The sequence below is a fragment of the Typopeltis vanoorti genome, chromosome 15 (genome assembly GCF_054136105.1).
Source record: "Typopeltis vanoorti isolate ZY-2024b chromosome 15, IOZ_Tvanoo_1.0, whole genome shotgun sequence".
Lineage (NCBI taxonomy): Eukaryota > Metazoa > Arthropoda > Arachnida > Uropygi > Thelyphonidae > Typopeltis > Typopeltis vanoorti.
In genome coordinates this window covers 85,434,930-85,456,098 of record NC_143563.1, presented here as the reverse complement: position 1 = coordinate 85,456,098, position 21,169 = coordinate 85,434,930, and the positions used below count along the sequence as shown (strand labels likewise).

The window sequence follows — 21,169 nt, the reverse complement described above, 5'->3', positions numbered from 1 at the left end:
AATACAGCACACACATTAGTGTGCTGTGTGTGTGTGTGGGCAGGAGGAATTCACCATATATGCAGGTTATTTCCTGTGGAAAGTAAAAATATACAAGCAGCTAGATGAGAATCTGAACAATTCAATTATGTGTGATTGGGGGGGGGGGGGGCTTAATAAAGTAAAGGGATCTCTGTCAAAGATGCACTGGTGAAAAGTGAGCTGATATAAAAACTGAATCTTAAAGAATCTTAATTTCTATTAATGTTTTAAAGTGCAAAGAATTTTTAATAGAATCTTTATGTATTCAAATTTTACATGGAGAAGAAACTGCACATAAAGAATGTCAACTCAGTAAGTGGCAACTGAAACTGTTGAGAAAACTCAATTGGCTGGCCTTTTTTAATTTTTCTAAAATCTAAAATTTATCTTGCAAAGACAAGTCAAATACATACTGGATTACAAATGTGAGTCTGGCTCCACAGCAAGTGCTACCCACTTTCTTGTTTTCATGAATTTTATTGTCTTTCCTATCAAATTATTTTTTATAAATAATTTGTATGAATTTGCCCTTCATTTGCCGAAACAATAAATTAAATAAATTTTATTGTATTTCCTGTCAAATTATTTTTTATGGATAATTTGTATGATTTTGCCCTTCATTATGAACAATAAATGAAAGAGAGCACAAATATTAAGTTTTCAAAACAGTGTAAACTGAAGGCAAATTGCAGGAACCAGAAAGTGTTAGTACTATTGCGCCATCATGTAAAAACAACCAGGTAAGATGTGCTTTCAGAAACAAATAGCTCAAGGAATTTAAGTAGTCATGCTGTGAAGACAAAGTTGCATTTTATAATGCTTTTAAAAAAAATCTAGAAGCTATTGATGGTAACTCTAGATTACTGCAGGATTTTCAAGGATCTTTCAAAACCGAGTCATTTATCATGAACATCCAATTCAATTCAAACAAAAAATGTTGATGTAGACTTGGCAGAAATCACACGCCTACCTGTATGCAAAAGAAAAATGGATTTTAAAATGTTTAAACACCTAAGTGTTTTAATTTTTTTTTTATTTCTAAATATGGCCTATTGTATAGCTAAATTCAATAAACCATTTACTTACCTCACAAACTTGATAGCCCTGCTAAATAAGCATGACACATATGCATGACCTATATAGATAAAAGTCCAGCAGAACAATGCCAGAATATGAAATGTGAAGAATTTGTGTAAGTCATTACTGATGTTGTTAAACAAGAATTAGTTAAGGAATTCAAAGAACTCCAGTACAGGTAATCTTCTTCTAAGTGCTTGTACAGATATTTCAAATGAGGAGGAACGTGTTCTTTATACAAGATACAATGATAAAAATCAGTAACTGAAAGAGGCATTTTCCATAATTCCTCTCCAAAACTCAAGAGCTGCAGGGTACTTTGATATGTTAGAGAGTGAAATAAACAAGTTATTCTTGCCATAAAAGATTGGTAGAAGTAGATGGCCTCTAGCCAAGTGATGAAATATTTTCTTTCTATTAATCTTATAAAATGCTTTAAGTAACTCAAATGCTATATAGAAGGATATGATAATTTTCATCATATCCCTCTCTTGCCTATCAACCAATTTTTGAAATCCATAAACCCTCCATGGAGGTCAGATGTTAATAATAATAATTATTATTATTATTAAGAGAGACCTACAGGGAGTCAGAGACTCATCAAGGGAGGCCACATACTACACACACCAGCTATCACACTTATTCTTGAACTCATTCACACTGCTTGCACCCACAACATCCAATGGCAATCCATTCCAATCATGCGTCACCCTATGAGAGAAAAATCTAGCCCTCACCCTTAACAGCATTCATTCATTCTCAGCTTCCAAGTATGCCCTCTTGTCCTTTTCTTACCCTTCATAAAATGAAAGATTCCATCAAATGAAATCCCATATGAATCTTTCAGAAGTTTGTACATCTCGATCTTATCACCCCTCTTTCTCCCATTTGCTAGTGTCTGCAGTCTACAAATTCTCCATATCTACATAATACCTATCTCCATACTCAGTATTCCACAATCCTGATATCAATTTTAACACTCCCCTTTGTACTCTCTTCAATATATCAGAATCACAATGGAAAACAGGAGACCAGACCTGTGCACAATAATCCAAGCGAGGTCTTATCAAGGCATTCGTTTCAGCATTAAAATTATCTTTTGATTTGTATTTGCAATCTTTGCCATGGCCTCCTGAACTTCAACTTCCTATCTATTAACACTCCAAGATCCCTAGCCTCATAAGTTTGTTCTAGCCTAATTTCACCATTATAATACGACACTGGATATCTAATCATGCCGAAGTGAATGACTTTACATTTACTCACATTGAACTGACACCCATTTTCCCATGCCTACAATTCCAGCCTATTCAAATCATTCTGCAAGTACTGCATATCAGGAGCATTCCTGATTACCCTACCTATCTTTGCATCATCAGCAAATAGCTGTATGTCGCTTGTCAAAACCTTCCCAATATCATTAATGTACAGACTGAATAACAGTGGATCAAGCACTGATCCTTGTAGTACTAGTGGTGTACACCACTAGTTACCTTAAATCTTGCAGACTCACATCCTCCATATACCACTTTTGGATATCTGTCAGTCAGCCATCCTCTTATCCATGCTAATATTGTATGTTTCCTTATTTAGCATATATTGTTCCAATCAATGAAGTATAAATATTCTTACCTCAGGTCATTTTATTACAAGGAGTACAAATTATAAATTCTTTATAAGAGAAAAACAGTTTCTTTTACTATAGTTCGTCCACCGATTAGAGATCCTTCGACACTTCTGCGCATGTCAGAAAAAGGAGAATCCATTCTGAAATAGGGTAATCAGTCCGTATTGTGGGGCGAGTTGTTTATTATTACAGGTCAGAAAATTAACTTCTCTTTTATGATTATTGTAGTTAACTATGTTGCTTGTATAACAGTTGGAAAATTTTACCTATAAAGCACGTGATTTCGCGTGTTGGCGACCAATTCGTATCCTTCATTTCTTTCTCCCCTTTAGCATGAATAGACTATTCTTGGCAAGACGCCAAGCAGACCTACAAACGGTGGGCAAACTATACTTTATAAACAGCAACTCATCAAAGCAGAGCTTTTCATTAAAGCCACTTTACAGTTTCTGATTTCACCAATTCCATTACATGTTCTGAGAAAAATTAATCGACTGATTTTTCATTAAAACCACTTTACAGTTTCCAATTTCACTACTTCCATTACTTGTTGTAAGAAAAATTAATTGATTGGCATTCTTGAGACAGAAGACTGCATTTCTTCAAACACTGAAATAGAATGTCTATTTAATATCTACTTTTTATTTGTTTATTGTTCACTTATTGATAGTCTCACTTTTCCAGGTTAAAGATTCACTTTGCTAAGATTTCCTTTTCAGAATCCTCTATTAATATATTCTGTCAGCCAAGTTTTCTTAAAAAAGATTTCCTAAAATAAAATTCCCTGGCCTGAGTTCTCAAACTTCCATTCTCTCCTCTCTCTCTCTCCTCTTGTTACCCAGGTACCACTGTCACCAGAAGATTTATTCATAACGGTTTATGCTAAACTATAAAGCTGGTGATTATGACAGATACCATTGCTGGAACAAGAATCTTTTCTCTAACTCCACTCAAATCCCTGACCTTCTAAAGCTTTGGTTTTCCAATGGGAGTACCAAGCAACAAAAGAAAAAAAAAAATTCAACATATCTCAAGTGGCTCCCAAATCAAAGACCTCAACTTCACATAGCCTACACATGTAAAAAAAAAAAAAACAGTAAATCCAAATGGGACTTCGGAAAAGCCATTCTCCTACTTCAACCTTCTGATCGCTCCCAGAAGGTTGATTACCATGGTGAGGGATCAGAGGAGAACATCAATCATTTGTCCTTCCATTCTCTCTGTCTCTCATTACAGATTTATTTAAAGAATGGATCTAAAGGGAACTAAACTCTTATTCTGCCATAAGTTTATAATACAGCAGTGTGGTTGTACAAAGATTAGTGCACCTATTTGGCTATGTTGATCAGCAATTTCCAACATTCCAGCTGTACGAGAGTGGTCTGAAAAGTTCCTGGCCTAACAATGAAAAAACAAATTTATAATTTCAAAATTAGTTTTATTTTTCAACATAATCTCCCTTAAGACTAACACATTTATTCCAGTGATGCTCCAGCGTCATTATCCCATCCCTGTATTGGTTTTCAGTAAGATCTGCAAAATACCCCTCTACAGCTGCAATCACCTCTTGATTCAAAGAAAAATGCTGACCAGCGAGGAAGAGTTTTAGTTTTGGGAAGAGATAGAAGTCAGAGAGAGCCAAATCTATGGAACAGAGTGGATGTTCCAACAATTCATAGTGCAGATCCCTTAATTTTCCCATTGCCAAAACACCTTTGTGGGCAGGTGGATTGTCCTGATGAAAGATGATTTTTTTCTTCTGCAAATGATCTTTTCTCACGAATTTTTTCATCTAGACTGGTTAAAAGATCGGAATAATATTCCCTGGTTATTGTTTTAGCCTTTTCAAGATAATTAATAAACAAAATGCCTTTAGCATCCCAAAACACCGATGCCATGACCTTTCCTGTTGATGGAACTGACTTTGTCTTCTTTGGCACTGAACAACCAGCTTCTGTCCACTGTTTGGATTCTGTGTGTAATATCAGATTCAAGGCTCATCCATAGTAATAAATCAATGCAAAAAATTGGTTTTATTCTTATTAAAATGCTCCAAGCACTGTTCAGAGATTTTCATGCGAGTGTGTTTTTGATTGCTGTGAGCAAGAATTGCACCCATCTTGCACAAAGCTTTTTCATTTGCAATTCTTCATGCAAAATATATCCTACACATTCTTTTGAAATGCGTATAGTCTCAACAATTTCATGCACTTTGACTCACCGGTCATCCAATACCATATGGTGCACTTTGATCAATGATTTCTGGTGTTGTTACACTTTTGGGACGTCCCTCACATGGATCATCTTCAAGACTGGTACAGCCACGTTTAAACTCGGTAGCGTATTTCTTAATTGTTGAACACAAAGGAGAAGAGTGCCCATAAACGTTTATGAACTTCGAATGAATTTTTTTGCATTAAACCTTCTTTTACAAAGAATTTCATACCCGCACGACACTCAATTTTATCCATTTCAAAGGATACAGACAACACTTTTGCTTCAGGCAGCTGTATAAAACAAACTACTTGATAGAATGACTTGCAATTTCACATGGATGCTTATGAGAGATGTCATCATCGTCAAGTCTTTCCGTGCCTACTGGCACATAAGGCTGCTTATGACAGATGTACCAACTTAGAAAAATAAAATTGTGCCAATAGTGTTGCCATTTATGGTCAAGGTTGAGAACTTCTTAGTCCACCCTTGCATGTGAATGTTCAAAAAACCACGCATAAATCACAGGAAAATTTGAGAAAAAAAAATTTAATCAGGGATGAACCATTTGGGATATGCTTGGTTAGTGGTGCAAGTAATAATGCAAGAGCAAATATTTGAATACTAAATAAGTTACATTCTCTGTATCTACTATGTCAGTTATATGTAAATTATAAATAAATAAATCTTCTAACATATTTTTATTTCTCAAAAAAGGAGAGGCAGAAGTCCTTCGGGCTTAACTAGCTTTTGGAAATTGACTGGCAGCCTGTCTCTGCTGTTAGACATCAATGACAGTTCAGCCCATGGTTACTGGTGATTCTGAAGATATTGGAGCAAAACAAAAACTACAGATGGCAACCTCTGCCATTTGGTAAACCTAAACCCTGCATGATATATTTTATAATGTGCCATGAAATAGTGTGAATTCTATGGTAGATTCTTTTCCTGATAACAGCAAAAGCGTGACTGACTAATACTACTGCAAATACAACTGGTTTCTTTTTAATCCGAACATAATGAGATCTAATAAACATGCAACACTGACTAAGCTATTGAACTTTGATTCTTTGCTAATTATTAGAATATTTGACTATTCTACCAAAAAGCTTAAAGAAGATATGATGTATAAAGTTTAAATAATAATATCTTTTTTAAGTAATTCAACATTTTAAATACTTTACAAGACAAAATTTAAAACAGCTAAATGTATTACCTTGTTTTGATTTCATACTTTGATGGTCCCACAGTCGATGGTTCTTTAAGTCATGATGTGTAAGAAGGATGAGACAACATGTAGAACATTTACGTGTGGAAGATTTCAGCTGATGTTTGTACATGTGATTGTAAAAATTTTGAGTAAATCCTAAACCAACAGTTGATATCCTAATTTTATAGACCTTTAAGCAGTAATGGCACAAAACTCTGTCTGTTCCACTATGTTCCTTGAAAAAGAGAAATAACAAATGAAGTTAATCTCAATTCCAATACCCTTTGTAACTTTTGAATAACAGTAGTCTAATATAATGATAGTTTAATAATAAAAGGTTAATTTATTAAATCCTGCACTGTAGAAGTTTAGCTACCATTTATAGAAATTTTTATATATTCAATTCTTACTGAATGAGCCAACTGTAAAAATTGGCTGCAAGTGGTATCAGATTTCTAAACTGAAATCTACTGTAAGCACACAAATAAGACCCTAGATATATATGTATTTTGCTATGATAATTCTCTATCTATTCTCAAAATTCAAGCTTAACTTCAACAATAATTAAGTTAAATGAATCTTCACATATCTATTTACAAAGATGAAAAAGTTTAACAATACTAAGATACATGTAAAAAAAAAAATTGTATGATACAATATTCTGAACTTTACTTCAACAACAGAAATTTGTCTTAAAATCTAAAAAAATATAATTAAACAAATCAAATATTATCTGGGCCCATATATGCCAGCCAAAAAGAACATCTGTTTTTCTCAAACTTAGCTGCACTTCCAATAAAACTTGAATGAATCAGTTTCTTTATCTCTTTAGCAGAAACAGTTTATCTTGAAAACAACTTTTCTCTTACAAAAGTCTTGAAAATAACTGTAGATTTCCTGTTCTAATTAGAGATATGAAAAGTTCAGTCTTGACAATAAAAACCTCAAATTCAAAATCTGTCTTTTAATGGCTTGTAAAAAAATCACACAATAAATGTTGCTTCTTTCTACTTTCTTCTTTCCTGTACAAAGGATTTCCAAGGAAAAATGATTAAAAAAAAATCATCTAATGCCATTTTATTCCCATATATAGGGAGTAGGTGAGGCCGTTTGTATCTATTTCCCAAAATAGACATTATATCATTACTGCACTAATACAATCTTCAATATTTGTTAAACATTTCTCTTCCTAAATGAGAAACTTTATTTATCAAGTTCCTATAAATTTCTTCTCAACTGTTATTCCAGTTATCTTTGTAATAAAAGCTAAATAACTTTCAAAACATCTTTCCTTCTGAAAGACTGCTACCCATGGAACTTTTTACTCACTTGTTCCAAAAACGCTTCCATATCACTATACATCTCTCTCCTTTACTCAACAGCTGTATCTCTCTCCTTTACTCAACAGCCCTCTCCAGGATGTTTACTAGTTACCATGTTCTTTTCACTCATGCGTGTAAGTGAAAACATGGCTGAAATTGTACTAATAATAGTACTTTGAAATACAGTTAAAAACTCTGAAATTTTATATCCAAAAATCATTAGAATAACTATAACAATTTCTTTTTAATCAGAAATTCTGTGGATTATATACATTTTAATTTTGTATTTTTATTTATTTTTTACATAATCCAGGAATCCTGCTCTAGAGACCAAATATGGAACTTTTTCAAGCCACTTCATTCCTCCAATAAACTGCATGGTGGTATCACTTGAAATGAAATTCATCGCCTACCTAAAGACAATCACAAGCATTTATGCACATGGAGGATTCGAACCCGCAGCTATCAGTTGGAGAGTAGGTGCACTAACCACTAAGCCAACCAAGCCAGCAAATACTGCACTCAAGGAAGCAACATACAACTATTCACAAGTTGACTGTGAGAGGCATTTCTTAGAATGCCAAAACTTAAGTTTTTCTATAATGCAAAATTTTTCAGTTTGAATATATTTTTTAACACAGAAATTTCTTCAAGAATTCTTCACCTGTTTCACTAGGAACATATAAAAAAAATGAAAATCATTAGTTGAAAACATTTTTACTGAAGCAGTCTCTTTTTTTTTTTTATCAGCTATCAGCTAAAAAAAAAAATCAGCTAACGCCTTTTTGTTCCCGTACAGGACTTGGGCGAGGCCGTTTACCCTATATAACTTCTATTTTTTTTTTTTATCTGTATTCTAATTATGTAACATTTGAATATAAAACAAAATTAATATTTTATGGAAGAAAAAAATTATTACTCACTTAATGTAAACCAAAAGTTATGAAATAAATTACTTCAAATGAATGTATCAAATGTAAACAAAAGTAATAAATAAATTTAAATTCTTAAATGTAATATGCTTGACTAATTATATGAAAAAAGCTTATTTCAAGCATTTTTTCTGTTTTTTTTATATATATATATATATATATATATATATATATATATATATATATATATATATATATATATATACAGGGTGTTCGGGATAAATTTGACAGTTTCGTAAGGAAAAAGAAAATCTTCTTTGTATCTATTAAATTTAATGAATTGACAAAAAAACATTACAGGCAGAGTTAATTACAATACTATCAACAAGATTTACTCAAAATAACCACCATTAGCATTGATCACAGCTTCAATTCTGCTTCGGAACCTCGAACAAGCTGATGCTACAGTCTCCCTGGGAAGGGCCGCAAAAACTGTTTTAATTTTATCCATTAACTAGGCTTTTGTATTACTGGAAGTGCGATTGGTGTCTTTTTCAACTGCGCCCCATACAAAATAATCCATGGGGTTAAGGTCTGGGGAGTTTGGAGGCCAAACATTTGGACTGGTGAAGTCGTAGAAAATTTCAGACAACCATTTTTGACTTTTCCCAGAGGTGTGGCAAGGGGCCGAATCCTGCTGCCATACATACGGCCTACCATTGGCTACCCTTGTTATCCAGGGCTTGACTACAGTTAGCAACTCCACGAACAAAGCCCGAATTCCAATGCCAGGGTTCTTCAACACCTGTTCCTGCAGATTTGCGAGGAATTCTGCTGTACGAACGCAATCAGATCGTCTGCTAGGGATCTTTCTTCTTGCTACATCCTCGTAGTCACCATTGCAAGTCTCTAGTTCATGCCTGATTGTTTTTACTGTATTCAGGGAGCATTGTGCAGCAGTCGTAATATCCTTATTTTGATGGCGGGCACGAATCATCATGATACAAGTTATTCTCTTCCATGATTCAGGTGGGTTCCAGCTATCCATCCTTTCTGACATCTTGTATATGAATGAAGAAGGGTCCAAACTTTTAAATGAAGAGAAGTGCGTGTTAATACATGTAACTTACGGAAAAATATAATTAATTATAAATATGTCAAATTTATCCCGAACACCCTGTATATATATAAACACTGCCACATAGTAGGAGTAATGCTAAGAAATAGTGCTGTATTCAGTGGGTACCTCAAGGTTTACATCATGCTAGACATTTTAAAGGAAAATTTGTAGTAGATATATTATACTGTTAATAATATTTAATACATGTAGAGAATGATAGAATTTATTAATTCCTATATATTTCTTCTTTGTTACAAGGATATCAGGAGAAGAAGAAAAGTTCAGTTGATAAAATCAAAAAAACATACATCACATAGCATGTATTTGCTTACTTGTGTCTTGGCTACTGCTGTAAACAGGAGAATGCACTATTAGAGTTCAAGGGAAACAATTGTTTATTTTTGGAATTCAAATTCATGGGCAAAAGTTGCATAACTTATTCATTATTAAATATTAAAAAAATTATTAACAGTTAATCATGATTACTCCCCAAAACTTTGAAATAACTATGCAATCAGAATGAGTGTGATTCAGATAATGTTGTACATCTGACATCTGAAAAGTTTCAAGGAGCAGATGATCAATTTTAAATTGAATGGAATATAGAATATTGATCTGATTCCGAACTACTCTATATTTAGTGTTAATTGCAAGAGAAGTAAGTCCAGATTTATAAGATTCAAGAAATTTGATGTAGTCCTAGTGTTCTTAGATTCTAATCTCAGAACAGCTCATCTTCCTAAAATAATAAATTCAATATGAACAGGGTACTTGATAGACACTAGACAAGCAGAGAGAGAGAGAGAGGTGGAAATTTATTCTTAGTGGATGGTAGAAAAGAAGACAGTTTCAAAACTGGTTTGTAGATAGTTCACAGATTATACTGTCTTCTTTACTACCATCCATTGAGGAATGAGGATAAATCCATACCTCTCTCCCTTCCTGTTGTGTATCATGTACCCTGTTCATGTTGCATTTGTTATTTTGGAAAGATGGCCTATTCTGCTAAGATTAGAATCCAAAAATATCAGAAGACTACATCTGGAAACTGATAAGTCTGAATTTATTTCCCATTCCATTAACATTAAACATAGAGTTCTCTGGAATCAATCTAAGATTCTGAACTACAGTTGACTGAAATCTGATTATTTGTTCCTTGAAACTTCTGAAACTTTACAATGCCATCCAAATTTCAACCATTCTAATCACGTCTATCTCAAAGTTTCAGGAAGTAATCATGATTAACTCTTTTTTTTTTAATGATCAGTAAGTTACGTAAGCCTTTATTTGAATTCCAAAAACAAACCACCATTCCCCTTGAACACTAATGGTGTATTCTCCTATTTACTCGGCTGTGACTGAGACATGAGCAAGTAAACACATGCTACTTGATGTCGTGTAACTCGTATTTTGAATGTTGTCAACCAATCTTCTCTCCCTGATGATGACTTTGTAACAAGGAAGAAATATACAGGAGTTAATGAATTCTATTAGTCTATTATGTTAACTGCTATTAACAATATACAGGTGCACCTAAGGGTCAAAGCTGTATAACTGAGAGGAGACCTCTACATAGCCTTTAAAGGAATGTGGAGAACCAACCAGGGCTTCTGACCTAATGTCCAATCCTCACTTTCTCATGGTGCACCCTGTTGGGTATCTACTTGGATACTGAACGAACGAGGATGGGCTGGCAATTTGGGATTTAGCCGACCAAATCGTATTCCTATTGGTTAAACCAAAATAAAAAATGATGGTACAATATGACAAAATTTCTTGCCGGCTAGCGCGTCGCCTGGTTAAACAAGGCCCCCGTTGTTTTCGCCAGGGAACCAGGTGAACAACAAAAAGTCAGCTACTGGAACAAATCTGAAAACACATCCCCAACTCAAAATCACCAGAGTTAAAGATCGGTACTATCAACATAAGAAGCCTGAATGGCAAAGAAATGGAGCTAGCTGAGGAATTAGATAAGTACCAGATCAACATAATAGGTGTGACTAAAACAAAAAAGACAAAAACTGGTGAGATCTTCCTGAGCAATAAATACAAAATGTTATATTCAGGCAATGACACTAGGCTAATCTTCTTGAATGGCAGTCAGTCTCAAGTAGAGTAATGTGGACAAATATGAGAATGGGAAACTGGACAATGAGACTTATTTGTGCCTATGGTCCCACAGAAGGTTCTACTAAGGCAGAAGTGGAGGAATTTTTTGAGGCTTTAGAAAAAGCAACTGAGACAATGAAAAAGGAAAAGTTGGTCCTTGTTGGGGATCTAAATAGCAGAGTAGGAAATGATTGTGAGACATACAAAAATATTTTGGAAAATTTGGAGAAAAGAGCAAAGCTAATAATAATAGCAAATATCTGTTGGATTTCTGCTCAGGACATGGACTGGTTATTACTAACACCATGTTCTGACATAAAAATGTGCACAAATTCACATGGAGAGAAGAGTCAAGGAATAAGAAAAGTCTCATTGACTATGTTATTGTTGATAGTGATGTTTTCTCCCTAGTGCAGGACACCAGAGTGTACAGAGGATTTGATCACTATTTAGTCTTCAGCAGGATAAAATTGAATTTCATATTGAAAAGAATAACATGTAAGAAAGTTTTAAAGCAAATAAAAGCTGAGCAGCTCTCAGATGTGAACTGTAGACTAAAATACACTAAGATTATTGAAGAAAAAATGAAAGAGTTTCAGAACAGGAACCAAACCTTGGAGATTTAGTGACAAGCCTTGAAGAAAACCCTGACTGATTCAGCAAGAGAGGTATGTGGTGAAGTTGTCTGCAAGGATAGAAAAATTAGAACTCCATGGTGGACACAGGAAGTTAAAGAGGCAGTGAAGGAAAAGAAGAAAACATATCAAAAGTTCCTGGCAAATAAGTCAGCTTGTGCTCTTAGAGAATACAGAGACAAATGTAAGAAAGCTAAACAGTGTGTAAAACTAGCTAAACGAAAGTCATGGGAAGCCTTTGGCAAGAATATAGAAAATAAATATCAAGAAGGTGGCAAAATATTCTGGAGGTTGTTGAAGCTTAGGAATGGAGGAAAGAGTGCTGTAAAAGGAGTTAGAGATGATAAAGGTGAAAAAAAGGGCAGAAAAAGATATCCTTGAAGTATGGAGTAATTACTTTGAAAAACTGCTAAATGAAACAAGCAGTGATGACAGCACAGTGGCAAAAAAACACTGACTAGGCATGCAGTCAGGAATACATATCCATACCTGAAGTAGAAAAAGCCATCAAAGGCTTGAAATGTGGAAAGGCAGCAGGAGTAGATGATATTCGACCAGAAATGCTGAAGTATGGTGGTATAAAAGTCTTACAGTGGTTGCACTGCATAGTTCAGAATGCCTGGACACAGGGACGAATTCCCAATGATTGGAGTAGAGCTCTCATAGTACCCATATATAAAAAGGGAAATAAAACTGAATGTGAGAATTACAGAGGTATTTCACTAGTGAGTGTTCCTGGCAAGATCTATGCAAGTATACTTGAGAAATGGTTGAGAAGAATTGTGGAAGAAACGCTTGGTGAAGAACAAGCTGGATTCAGGCCAAATAGAGGCTGAATAGATACGACAAATAGTTGAGAAAGCATGGGAATATAACAATGATCTGTATTTAAGTTTTGTCGATTTGGAAAAGGCATATGACAAGTTGCCAAGAGAGAGAAGCTATTCGATATGCTACAGTTATGTGGTGTCAATGAGGCATTATATCATGCAATACTTAGTCATTATTTGAGTTGTAAGTCAGCAGTTAGAATTGAAGGAAGTACAGGAAGATGGTTTAATGTTAAATCTGGTGTGAGACAAGGATGTACATTATCCCCTCTGTTATTCATTATCTATATGGATCACATTATGAAGGAAAGTGGTATTAAACATTATATCAAAATTGGAGATGTTAATGTCAGCTCTTTGCTTTATGCGGTTGATGTTATACTTCTAAATAATTCCACTACAAGTCTGCAAGATTCTCTGACTAACACGAATAACTGTTGAACAGATATGGTATAAAGGTCAGCAATAAAAAGACAAAGACAATGAAAATAGGCAGAATCATTGAAAATGTCAACTGTGTTGTGAATGGAGAACCTGTGGAACAAGTAAAACATTTCAGCTACTTAGGCACGATCTTCAGTGAAGATGGTAAATTAAATATAGAAATAGACAACAGAATCAGCAAAGCTGGTATGGTGGGAAGTCAATTGAATAAATTCATATGGAATAAGAGAGAAATTAGTCAAAACACTAAATTAGCTGTATACAAGACAGTGTTCAAACCAGTTTTAACTTGTGGATCTGAGAGCTGGGTCAGAAGTAAAATACTTGACCAAAGACTAGAGACTGCAGATATGAGAGTTCTGAGAAAGATCAGAGGCATTTTTCTTTCTCTTCAAAAGTCTCCATAAAGTAGTTGGCCAAGGGTTGGCCAAGCGAGTTAATTTTGCTGCTGTAACATCTATACAATTCTGAGCAGACTGTTTTATTTTTTCTGTTTGACTAAGTATAGTTGTTAAAGTTCACTGCACTAATCCTGAAGAATGTGCCATATGGGACTTTCTTTCACCCCTTTCAACATGCTGTATGGTATTTAATTTACTTTCAAAGAAATTGCTTTGGTTTTCCTTGATTCTGACATTTTAACTAAATGGGTAGAAAAACAAAATATCAAATAATATTTACAAAATCTACAATAATGCTATCAGAGAACATACGTCATTTATTGCAATGCACCACACTGAAACACACCCTACGAAGTGTAAGCAACAACGGATGACACGCGAAACTGTTAAAACAGACACACCACACCTTGGGAGTACGTGACAAGTCGCCATCATTCACCAATAGAATGATTTCCGGCATTGACCTTAAAATTTTAATATTTTTAGATAAAGTGGGCTTGAAATTCAGACTTCATTATATTGAAACTTTATTATCAGAGGTAACATTAACCGAGGTATACCTGTATTTCATATATCAAAAATGTTTCCAGAAGAACTTAACATATGATAATAACATAAGTGCTTAATAAATTTAGTTTTAAACTAAAATGTGTTTCTATGCACTTCAGTTCATTAAAAGAACGTAGTCCACAAGTCACCAAAAGCAATGCGCACAAGTTTCTTTTTTCTCTTAGTTTTTTTCCTCACAGTACTATAGTTTGAAAAACCTTAGCTTATCAAAAAGAAATTAATAAAAGAAGTAAATCATGTAATAGCTGGTATCCTCAAATGAAGCAAGCCGAGCTCTTTTAGCACTGACTAACTTTTGGAGGATAAGGCAGTCTATAACCCTTAGCCATCACTGATAGCTGAGCCCAATGTTATCAATGATTGGGGTAGGGGATATAGTAGTCAACACTACCACCATTGCAAAGTCCTAAACCCTAATAGTGTATATTATCTGAAATAGTGCAACTTTTACAGTCAATTTTCTTCAATTGGGGATATAAAAACACAAGTTTCTGGGAGGGAAAAACTTGGTGCCAATGATTGATTAACCCAGAACTATCAAAAAAAAAAAAAAAGGTAGATAGTTCTGGCAAGTTCCTCTGTCAGCAACCAAAATCAAACCTATGACAATCCTTTTTTCTGGTAATCTAGTACTATGGGAGCAAATGCCATTTCCAGAAGGCTACAGAAGCACCTAAAAAAAATAATGATAGTAAAATGTAAAATAATATATATAACAGATATCATAATCATTTTTTGGACTTCTCCAATGTTAAATAGGAATTCAATATTCAGGTAGTGATAGAACTACAAATATCAAACATTGGAATGATCTTTTTGACTTCTCTGATGAAAACATCAGCGAAGGTCCAGGAGTTTTCAGAGGTCCAAGGTTTAGAGATAGTAGATAAAATTGCAAATAATGTAGATTGTAATAACCAATTTCAGACTTTTTGATGTTATATAGTCATAGATATTCAGAAAATCCATAAAATGCAAAGTGATCATTCTGATGTTTATCAGAATGATCAATTTTCATAAGCTGGATCACAGTTGAAATGAGTCTGCTTACTGGAAGATCAAGTATTAGGAGGTTGGATACTATATAAAATTCACTGCATCTGAAACTTAAAGCTGAAAATTATTGAAGTATATGTAAACAATATAGAAACATTTTTCTAAGAATATGCTATCATTAAACAGTGATAAGTTAAGTCATAGCATTTATCTCAATGTGAACAGGCATCACAACATACTCCTTTCATGCTTTGTATAAAAACCATCAACAAATAAGTAAACTAAAAATAATCAGCTTACTAAGTCAATTTTCATTACCTGTTGGAAGTGCTCTAATACTTCACGATGAAATGAAGAACGAAAATGGCATACTTGGCATGCATATGGCATTTCTGCTTCAACGTGATACATTTTCATGTGATATATCAAATACTTCACAGAAGAAAACGCCTGATTACATATCAGACAAGCAAGAGAATTTGAATGAAGATGAACCTAAAAGAACAATCTCCATAATTATTAAGAACACTTAAAATATTTTATTTGGAATGAAAATTTATTTAATCAAGAAAAGAATTATCAGCCTTCCGTCAAGAGGCATACATCCATCTAGGGAAGCAACTGCATGAACTCCATGATTTATTTTTATTATCTGGATGCACATCTAACTACTACTACTACTACCACCACCATAAAACCAAATGTGTTCAAGGTCAGTTTTAAGTTTGTGAGAAAGTACCCAGAGGGAAACCAACCCCACAACCATAATTTATCTGACTTAACTCAATGCTAGAAGAGGGGAGGAATAACAGTTGGAAAACCTATACTGACTAATCATCACTGTGGCCAAAATAATACATGTAACATGACATTCACTACCCACATATAGGCTCACTTGTGTAAATATTCACTCAGTTTACCTGCCCTCTCTCTCTCTATCAATCTCTTGCATCTATTTTTTTTTTTTTTTTATATATATATATTTAAACAAAAAAACATAATACCTGTATGGTCAACAATGGCAAATTAACCAAATGATGACAAATTGATGACAGTGATCATGCTGTGCTTTCTTGGGAAATATCTAATTGTATTAATGCTCCAATTAAAACAGGTCACATGCTGAACTACAAAGCAAGAAATTATGATCAACTTAGGAGAATAGTATCTTTGGTCCTATTGTATCAGTTACATCGTCATCATCAAATCCTTGCAAAATATATGATAGCACTACATGTACCCTGAAGAGATGTACAGAATATGACAGTACTACATGAAAATTGTACAGTAGAAAACGGTGCTAAACTAATTTTAACTTCTGGATCTGAGACTGGAATCAGAAACAGAACAACTACCTAGAGACCATCATCATCATCATCATCATCAAATTCCTGCCATGTACCCTCAAGGGGTGTACAGGATATGATAGTACTACATGAAAAAAATTACATTATTATTAATTTCCTATCTACAATTTTCTTCCAAATCAGTCTGTTACTTGTCAAGACTCCAACATTATCAGATCTTATATTTTTATCTTCTAAGGCACCAATTACCGTATCAATCCACCTATATCTTCGTCTTCCTCTGGTCTTTTTTACTGCCAACTGGCAGAGAACACCTGTTTTGCTAATCTTTCCTCGCCCATTCTGTTTAAGTGACCATACCACCTGAGATTAGCTCTGCTAACACATTCCTGGATGCTGATAATGTCAAGTTCTTTCCTAATATCTTCGTTTTTAATATGCTATTGCCACTAATGCAATCTGTTCATGCCCCTAATCTTTTTCAGGACTCTCATATCTATGGTCTCTAGTCTTTGGTCATGTGTTTTACTTCTGACCCACCTCTCAGATTCATAAGTTAAAATTGGTTTCAACACTGTCTTGTATACAGTTAATTCAGTGTTTTGACTAATTTCTCTCTTATTCCATATAAATTTATTCAATTGTCTTCCTACCCTAACAGCTTTGTTGATTCTGTTGTCTATTTCCATATTTAATTTACCATCTTCACTAAAAATCGTGCCTAAGCAGCTGAAATGTTTTACTTGTTCTATAAGTTCTACATTCACAATGCAGTTGATATTCACAATGCTTCTGCCTATTTTCATTGTTTTTGTCTTGTTATTGCTGACCTTCATACAATAGTTATTCAATTTAGTCAGGAATCTTGAAAACTTGTAGCAGATTTATTTAGAAAGTATCGCCCGCATAAAGTAAAGAGCTGATATTTACATTTCCAATTTTGATATCAGGTTTAATACCACTTTCCTTCATAATGTAATCCATATAGATAATGAATAACAGAGGGGATAATGATAGTACTACATGAAAAATTACATTGCTACCTTTCTATCTACAACTTTCCTTCAAATCAGTTTGTTACCTGTCAAGACTCCAACATTATCATATCTTATATTTTTATCTTCTAAGGCACCAATTACTGTATCAATCCACCTATATCTTAGTCTTCCTCTGGGTCTTTTTTACTGTCTTCCTGTAAAAAATCTTCCTTGTCTCACACCAGATTTAACATTAACCATCTTCCTATACTTCCTTCAATTCTAACTGCTGACTTACAACTCAAATAAAGACTAAGTATTGCTTGATATAATGCCCCACTGACATCATATAACTGTAGTGTTTAGAATAGCTTGGCACTTTGGCATAAACCTTTTCCAGATCTACAAAACTTAAATACAGATCTTTGTTATATTCCCATGATTTCTCAACTATTTGTCAATAAAGTGAAAATCTGATTATGACAGCCTCTATTTGGCATGAATCCAGCTTGTTCTTCACCAAGCTTTTCTTCCACAATCCTTCTCAACCATTTCTCAAATATACTTGCATAAATCTTACCAGGAACGCTCAATAGAGAAATACCAATGTAATTCTCACATTCAGTTTTATTTCCATTTTTATATATGGGTACTATGAGAGCTCTACTCCAAACATCTGGAATTTGCCCCCTCTGTCAAGTCCTTCTGAACTATGCAGTGTAGCCACTGTAAGACTTTTATACCTATTTCTGGTCAAATATCATCTGCTCCTGCTAACTTTCCACATTTCAGGTTTTTTATGGCTTTTTCTGCTTCAAGTATGGATATGTATTCCTGATTTCATGCCTACTGAGTGTTTTTTACCACTGTGCTATCACCTTGTTTCATTTAGCAATTTTTCGAAGTAATTACTCTATACTTCAAGGATAGCTTTTATATGCATCAGTTACTGAATGGGAAAAAGTGTTTAAATGAGACAGTATCTGAATGTATCCCTAGTGTTCGAAGAATAAATAGGCTGGGAATGAAATGGATATGCAACCTTATTAAGCAAGAGATCCACAAGAAGGTTGCACATCCATTGCTTAATTTGCTAAGAAGATGATGTGGAAAGAAGATCATGAGAATAACCGTGAGAGGAGTTATAAGGCTCAGGCCAGAAAAGCAAAAAGTATTGTGCAGAAAACTAAATCGGAGTATGAAAAGAAGTTGGCCATGCATGCCAAAGGCAGTCCAAAAGAATTTTATCATTATGCTGCAAGCAAAAGAAAGAATGAATGTGAAAGAATAGCTTTATTGAATGCAGAAGGTACTCGAGTGTCGGAAGCTAATGAGATTGTTCAACTAATGTGTGTTCACTTTGCTAAGATATATCAACCAAGTGTATGTAATAAGGTGTATAGCGCTACTGTTATATTAGATGAAGAGTTTGATGTACATGAAAATCAGGTTGAAGAGCTATTGCATAACCTGAATAAGAAATTATCTATAGGAATAGATGGAATATCAGCCATATCTTTCATGTTCTTCCAGGCGGATGTTCACTGATCTTCCTGTTTGCCCATAATAGGCCAAATCACAGTCACATGGAACTTCATACACTCCTGGGTGTGCTAAAGGGTGAAGTTTATCCTTTGGTGAGCGGATCAGAGTTGCCAGCTTGACATGAGGTTTGAAGGTGGTGCGAAGGCCATGTTTCAACAATACTTTGGCTATCTTTTCCGATGTACCTCTGATATAGGGAATAGAAATGGTCATGTTGTGTTCTTGTGTATTAGGGGAGGGCAAAGTAATGGGCCTATGTAGTATTTTATCTATTTTGTAGGGATTGTAGCCGTTGGCTAAGAACGTATGGCGCAGGAACTGGAGTTCAGTGGTCAGAGCTGTATCATTAGAACAAATGGCTCTGGCTCTGTGTGTAAGTGTTTTTAAAATGCCGTACTGTTGGACTGGATGATGATGTGATTGTTTATGTAGGTATCTTCCTGTGTGTGTAGGCTTTCTGTAAATAGAAAAAGATAGTGATCCATCTGAAAGGCGGGTGACTAATGTGTCAAGAAATGGTAAACAGTTATTTGATTCTTTTTCTACTGTGAAGTGAATTTTAGGGTGTTGGCTGTTTAGGTAGGTGACAAAAGCATCCAAAGTGTCTTGTCCATGGGGCCAGATGGCAAACACATCATCTACATAGCGCAACCACACTTGTGGCCTGTATGTAGCTGTGGTAAGTACTTTGTTTTCAAAGTATTCCATGTAAAAATTTGCTAACGGGGGAGAGAGGGGGGAACCCATAGCAGTACCATTAATCTGTTTGTAGAATCCCCCCCCCCCATGTAAAGTAACCTGCATTCATGGTAAATTGAAATAATTCAAAAATATCTGGGGGAAATTTAGACTTGATTAAATCAAGAGTGTCTATAAGTGGTACATTGATAAATAGGGAGGTGACATCGAAACTAACCATTATGTCTGAATTTTTTAGGATTAGATTTTTAACCAGTGTTTTGAAATGGATTGAATTTTTTACAAAAGTAGACGAGTTGCCAGTAAGAGGGGCAAGCGACTTAGCTAAATGCCGGGCCAGTTTATAAGTGGGACTATCTATGCTATCAACTATGGGGCATAGGGGAATATTAGTTTTGTGGATTTTTGGTAAGCCATAAATACAGGGTGTTTTAACATGAATTGGTTTTATTTTCCTGATGATTTCTTTGGGCCATGATATCACTTTTTCCAGTAATTTTCGGACTTTTTTCTTTTGCGACATCGTAGGGTCTCGATGTATAATTTGATTGTGGAACTGTCACATATGAGATCTTGCATTTTTATGTTATACTCTTCTTTATTCATGATAACTGTTGCATTTCCTTTATCGGCTTTTGTAATAATAAGTTCAAATAAGTAATAATAAAAAATTCAATCCATTTCAAAACACTGGTTAAAAATCTAATCCTAAAAAATTCAGACATAATGGTTAGTTTCGATGTCACCTCCCTATTTACCAGTGTATTTAATCAATTTACCAACTCTTGATTTAATCAAGTCTAAATTTCCCCCAGATATTTTTGAATTATTTCAATTTACCATGAATGCAGGTTACTTTACATGGGGGGGGGGGATTCTACAAACAGATTAATGGTACTGCTATGGGTTCCCCCCTCTCTCCCCCGTTAGCAAATTTTTACATGGAACACTTTGAAAACAAAGTACTTACCACAGCTACATACAAGCCACAAGTGTGGTTGCGCTATGTAGATGATGTGTTTGCCATCTGGCCCCCATGGACAAGATGGCAAACACCATGTTCCAACATAAAAATGTGCACAAATTCACATGGAGATTAGAGTCAAGGAATAAGAAAAGTCTCATTGACTATGTTATTGTTGATGTTTTCTCTATGGTGCAGGACACTAGAGTGTACACAGGATTTAAAATTG

The 21,169-nt window shown here is 34.5% G+C and overlaps 1 protein-coding gene across 2 annotated transcripts in view; it reads right to left on the bottom strand.

Moving 5' to 3' along the window:
* Positions 1-21,169, bottom strand: part of row (zinc finger domain-containing protein relative of woc) — a 249,864-nt gene that overhangs the window by 43,416 nt on the left and 185,279 nt on the right. For both annotated transcript variants that reach the window (XM_090404758.1, XM_090404759.1), the window contains 2 exons: positions 15,767-15,943; positions 6,156-6,384 (listed from right to left, as the gene is read on the bottom strand). In XM_090404758.1, coding sequence (XP_090260884.1) covers positions 6,156-6,384; positions 15,767-15,943 — 406 coding nt within the window. The remainder of the gene's footprint in view (positions 1-6,155; positions 6,385-15,766; positions 15,944-21,169) is intronic.